Genomic DNA, 6,000 nt, shown 5'->3' with positions numbered 1-6,000 from the left:
CAGAGACATTGCCTTTAAAACAGCTGTCAATTTTGGAATGCCTCAGATCTATCTCCTAGTTAACAACAACAACAACAACAACAACAACAACCCTGGTTGCCCTTTTTTAATGGCATGTTGAAATTCTCCTTTTTTCCAAAGGAGAAAAAGGTTTTAGGGTCTGTCTTCCTTAATAATAATAAAAAACAAACAAACCCATGCAAACCTACGGAACAGAGGGAACTGCTATATGGCAGGGCCTCCAAGAGTTAAAAGGAGACAGTTTCCAAGTGCAATAGTCTCTCTCTCTCTCTCTCTTTCCTTGCTTTTCCCCCTCCCCACCCTGTTTCTCTCTCTCTCAATCCCTCCATCCCTTTTTTAATATATATATATATATATTCATTCCAGTTTTGGCAGGGGATTAAAGTAGCTCCCCCCTGTGGCAGCAGTGACCCAGAAATGAGTTTGATTCAGAGTCCTTCCTCCATAACAAGTAAAAACGTCAGTCAGCGAGAGAGTGAGAGAGAGAGAGAGACACACACACATACACTCCCTCTCTCTCTCTCTGTGTCTTATGTGTGAGTGTGTGTCGGTGTGTGTTGCTCGAAGGGAGCCACACAATCTGCTCCCCTTCTCCCTTTTGGCTCGTCTGAACTCATGAGGCAGCTAAGGAGGAGCAGCAGCAGCCCTTCTTCGCGCCCAGAAACCACACTGTGCCGGCCATCATCATCACACAACAACAGCAGCAGCACCACCAGGAACAACAACAGCAAGAGCAGCAACAACAGCAGCAGCAGCAGCAGGTAACTGGGATCCTTGCAAAGCTCGCCCTCCTCTTCCTCCTCCTCCTCCTTTGCACAGCCATATTTGATGTGTGGGGTGTGTGTGTGTCTGCCTGCTGTGTGTGGGTGTTTTTGCATTTCCTTTTTCTGGGTGGGTTAATGGTAGGGCTGCCTTGCTTGCTTGCTTGCTTCCTTGGTTGGTTGCTTAGCTTTGGAGTTCTTCTCCACTGCCAGCAGCAGCAGCAGCAGCAGCAGCAGCAGCGACGGCTGGAGAGCAGTTTAATGCCGAAAGGTCGCTGCCTAGTGGAAATAATATAGTACGTCATTAATATGGCGCCAAAAGATTTTGGTTCTTGATAGGGAGCAAAACACAGACACAGACACACAACACACACACACACACACACAACCAGGGAGGCGTTGGAGTTGAGGCGTCGCTATCCCACAAGCAACTTGCTGCCTGGCTGCTGGGGCTGGAAAAGAAGAAAATAGGCGGTTATGGAGGAGGAAATATATATATATATATATATATATATATATATATATATATATATATATATACACACACACACACACACACACACACACACACACACACACACACACACACACACACACACACATGTGAATGAAGCAGCAAGCAAGCCTTTTAGCCAAGTCTGGGGGAAAACGCAGCCCACCCTTAAGGCTCCCTTTCCTTAATTCGGATCAGTTCCACCCCCCACCATAAATTTTATTTATTTATCTTTTGGGGGAGAACGGATCCGAATTGAGGGAGAGTTTTAAGGGAAAGCATACATTTCAGGCTGCCTCAGACTTTGCCCTCACCCCCACTTCCCTCAATTCGGATCAGTTCCCCCCCCCCCATTAAAAATAAATAAATATTTATTTTTTAAGGGGGTGGTTGATCCGAATTGAGGGAAGTAGAGCTGAGGGCAGAGTCTGAGGAGGCCTGAAACGCAGCCCTGCCTCAAAAACTCCCCTTTCCCCAACCCACTCCCCTCAATTCGAATCAGTTCCCCCTCCTCTTATTTATTTATGGGGGGGGGGCGGACAGATCCGAATTGAGGGAAGTGGAGTGAGGGCAAAGTCTGAGGCAAACTGGACTACAGCTTTGCCCTTAAAACTCTCCCACCCCGCTTCCCTCAATTCGGATCAGCCACTCCTCCAGTTTATTTATTTATTTATAGGTGGGCTGATCCGAATTGAGGGAAGTGGAGTGAAGGAGGCAAAGTCTGAAATACTTGAAATGCAGCCAGTCTTTAAAAACTCTCCCACAGTTGGGATCAGTTTCCCCATTAAAAAGATTGTCTATCTATCTATCCTGTCATCAATTTTGAGGGGTGTGTGTTGTTGTGGGGTGTCATTTTTGTGTCTTTTTGTTTTGGAGCTGTTAGACTTTTTTTAAAAGCAAAGGCCGTTGGGAGGGAAAGCGAGTGGCTTCCCTGGAAGTGGATCCACACTGGATCTCCTCAGTCATTTGGAAATGAGTGGGAAAGCCTTGCGAGATCGATAGCCCTGGGTCCTCCTTTTTTCCAGGGCAGGCCCTCCATTTCAACCTTCTGCCCAGGAGGAAAATGATTGCAAAACGAACCATCCAAGGGAAGGGAGTATATAATGGCGGGAAAAAGGGGGTGGATAGTGGAGGTAGCGAAATGAAATAGAAGTGAACCAAATACATCCACCCCTCCTTTCACCAGTTCCATGTAAAATGCTTAAGCCAAAGTGTTGGAAATGTCGGGGTTGCAAGAAGTCTTTTGGCGTTAGTGGTTGGATGGGGAACTTGGTGCAGCATAGACAACATTGAGGGGTGTGTGAGGATACTTCTGGTCAGCAGGGCGCTTGCCTCCTGTGTATGTGCGGTGTGAGTTGTTGTGTGCCTTCATATATATATATATATATATATATATACACACACACACACACACACACACGAATGAACTTGATGCATAGACATTTAGGGGGGTGTGCGGGAAGAGTATACTTTTGGTATGCAGCGCACTTGTATCCCTAAAATAATATATAAATATTAGTGTGTTGTGTGCCTTCATGTCAAGGCTGGATGGTCAGAAAATGACTTGAAGACACACAACTCTCTCTCTCACACACATATAAGGCCTCGTATATGTATATATATGTGTGTGTGTGTGTGTGTGAGAGAGAGAGAGAGAGAGAGACTTGAAAGCACACAACTATGTATGTATGTATGTGTTGTGTGCCTTCAAGTCAAGGCTGCATGCATCCACACCCAGTGGGTTGACATTGAGGGGTCAGTGAGGGGAGAGGATACTTCTGGTCAGCAGGTCCTGTGTGTGTATAGGCCTTATATGTGTGTGTAAGTTGTGTGCCTTCAAGTCATATACTACACACACACACGATACAGTATCTCATATATATATAAGGCACACAGCACAAACATTTATATATGTATATAGACACACACACATATATATCCATGCAAGTTAATAGACTTGCATGCAAGTCTGCAAGTCCAGATATATACTCTGCAAGTATGTGTAGAGTAGCCTCCCTGCTCTCGCCCAATGCCGATGCATATATATAGTATCCTTTTCCTGCACGTCTTAAATGCATCAAGTTCATACACACACACATACACATAGTGTATGTCTCCAAATGTATACAGTAGTAACCTTTCCCTGCAGCTCCCTTAAATGTCTGCACCAAGTTCATACATGTATTTTATAGGTATTTATATGTGTGTATGTATGTATGTATATATATGTGTGTGTGTATTCCCTGCTATATATGTGTGTGCTTGTGTCTACATATACATATATATGTATGACGGGGGAGGTGGCGCCAAAATCCGGCCCCAGCAGTTCTTCTCCCGCCGCCCCAAGTTGCCAAGCCCCTGAGGAGGACTAGCGAGCGCACGTGTTGGAGAAGGGCGAGCGTAGGAAGGAAGGCAGGCTCTAGCGGAAGCAAGGGGCGTGCGGTTCCTCCGCATATCTACGTAGGCGAGTGTGTTGTTGCTGGGCCGCTCCTGCTCTGAGGGAAGGCAGGGAAGGGATGTGGAACGTTGCCCTGGGATTCGAATCTTCCCGGACCGAGCGGCCGCCTTGGCTGCTGCACGCGCTGCCTTGCCTTCCTTTCCCTTCCTTCCCCCGCTTTGCTGCTGCTGCTGCCACCGCCGCCGCCGGGAGGCGGGCCTTGCTTGCGTGTCGTTTAGCCTCCGTTTGCATGCAAAGCCCCGGGACTAGGCGGGCAGGTGCACGGCGTCAGCAAAGGCCGCTTGGCCTCCTCCTCCTCCTTCCGCCGCCTATGTATTTATGTATTTATTTGCCAACCGGGGCGGGCGGGAGAGGGCTTGGCTGCTTTGCAGCCCTGAGGGCGGGTGCAAACTTTTAGAGGCACTTTTCCACCGATGGGAGAGAGAACGAGAGAGAGGTGTTGACTCTGGTGCCACAGCAAACTACACTTCCCAGAATTCCACAGCATGGAGCCATGGCAGTTAAAAACCGGTGTCCAGTCGGGTTATTTCTGCAATGTGGGTGCAGCCTGGTCTTGAGAAGCCTTTTGCCTTTGAGAGGGAGACGTGGAGGTTATGTAATAATGGCGACCTTGTCGATGAGACGTTTCCAAGCCTCCCCTCCCCGTCCTCCATTGCATTGCTCGGGTCCTCCAAATCCATACCTGTAACCCTCCTTAATTCAGGGTGACCGGATGTCCTCACCGCAAAGGAGGACAAGGCCCTGCAAAAATGTAGGGCATCCAAGAAAAACGTAGGAGATTATTACCCAATAAAAGCTAAAAGGACTCCTGTGAGCACAAGCTCATCCATTATAGCCATGCTCAAAAGGAAGGACAGTTTGAGGAAACCGACCAAGAAAACCCTGAGACAGGCTCACTTGGGGACCCCCATAAATCGGGAAAGAAGACACCCAACAACCCATAACAGTAATACAGTACTAACAATCATGGGACAGAGTGGAAGGAAGGGGCAAAGTGCTTTGATGCTCAATGCTTTCCTCCCCAGCAAAAGGCTCCATTCCCAAAGTCTCCACCTCCAGTGGAAACAACCACCGGGTGTAGGCGGGTGGTGTGTTCAAATCCTGGCATCGTTGCCACCTAACGGTCCTATTGCCTTCCCGCCAGCTGGGGAAGAGAGAGGGAGGAAGGGGAAGAGGAGGAGAGATGGAGCATCTTGGTGGCAGATAGGACAAAGCGGTGCTTCTGCTGCCCTTCGCTTCCCATCCATAGGTTTGCTGGCTTCCCATGCTGGGCCTTGGGGAGACTCCTGGGTGGGAGCCAGGCGAGGATCAGCCCTGCGGTTGTGGGTGGACTGGGTTTCCCCCTCTCCTCTCTCTCTTCCATCGGGCGGAGGCCAGAGGGCGTTTGCTTTCTTCCTCGCTTGCTGCCTTGCAACCGCCCGCTGGATTGGTTTCCTGTGAGAAGAGAAGCGGTGGTGGATTCGCTTTCCAGAACTGTCGAAGAGGAAGGAGGCGGGGATGGCTGGCATTCGGCTCTTCCGAGGCTGCCCTCCCGAGGAGGAGGAGGAGGATGCTTCTCCAGACAGTTCCCCTCCCCAGGCTCCATGCTTGCTTCCTGGCTTCTTGCCTGCCTTCTGTCTGCCTGCCTGCATTCCCTCCCTCCTTCTTGCCTGCCTCCCTCCCTCCCACCCTTTCATGTTGTCCCCCTTCTTTCATCCTGTCTTCCTTCCTTTCCTCTTGCCTCCTTTTCTACCTGCCTCCCTTCCCTCCCGCCTGCCTTCTTACCTTTTTTCCCTTCTCCATTCCTTTTTTCTGTCTGCCTTCCTGCCTGCTTACCTTCCTTCTTGCCTCCCTTATCTCTTTCCTCCCTCTCTTCCCTCCTTCATTCTTGCCTCCCTTCCCTCCCACCTGCCTTTTTGCCTCCCTCCTTTCCTTCTTGCCTTCCTGCCTGCCTCCCTCTTGCCTGCCTGCCAGCCTTCCTTACCTTCCTTCCCTCCCTCTCGCCTGCCTTCTTGCCTCTCTCCCTCCCTCTTTTCCTTCCTTCCTTCCCCAGACATTACAGCACGGAGATTGGGATGGAGGGAGAAGACAAGCAGAGGAGGAGGAGAAGGGTGGTTACTTGCAGGGGTAGATTTGGGGGAGAGCTGTGCCAGGAGGGCACCAAGTTTGATTTGCAACCAGACCAAGCAGATTGGAGAAGAGCAGCAGTCGTGTCATGAGGCTGCGGAGACCAGGGCTGCAGCCACACTGCAGAAACAATCCGGTTTGACAACACTTTAACTGCTATG

General features: G+C 49.7%; 1 protein-coding gene across 4 annotated transcripts in view; it reads left to right on the top strand.

Annotated features, from left to right (window-relative positions):
- The first annotated feature begins 669 nt into the window (after positions 1 to 669).
- Positions 670 to 6,000, top strand: part of JADE1 (jade family PHD finger 1) — a 97,485-nt gene continuing 92,154 nt past the window's right edge. For 2 of the 4 annotated variants that reach the window (XM_089525812.1, XM_089525811.1), the window contains exon 1: positions 4,964 to 4,982. Coding sequence is in view for 1 of the 4 variants with exons in the window: in XM_089525813.1 (XP_089381939.1) it covers positions 4,227 to 4,269 (43 nt within the window). In the remaining 3 variants the exon portion in view is untranslated. Of the gene's footprint in view, positions 783 to 4,169; positions 4,270 to 4,963; positions 4,983 to 6,000 lie in introns of those variants that run through there. The other 2 variants (XM_089525816.1, XM_089525813.1) reach the window with 2 other exon arrangements.

Source organism: Sceloporus occidentalis, unplaced genomic scaffold, assembly GCF_023333645.1.
Source record: "Sceloporus occidentalis isolate IW3139 unplaced genomic scaffold, rSceOcc1.0.p SCAF_5, whole genome shotgun sequence".
NCBI classification, from domain to species: Eukaryota; Metazoa; Chordata; class Lepidosauria; order Squamata; family Phrynosomatidae; genus Sceloporus; species Sceloporus occidentalis.
The sequence above is the reverse complement of the archived record's forward strand: the minus strand, read 5'-3'. Positions and strand labels throughout refer to the sequence as shown.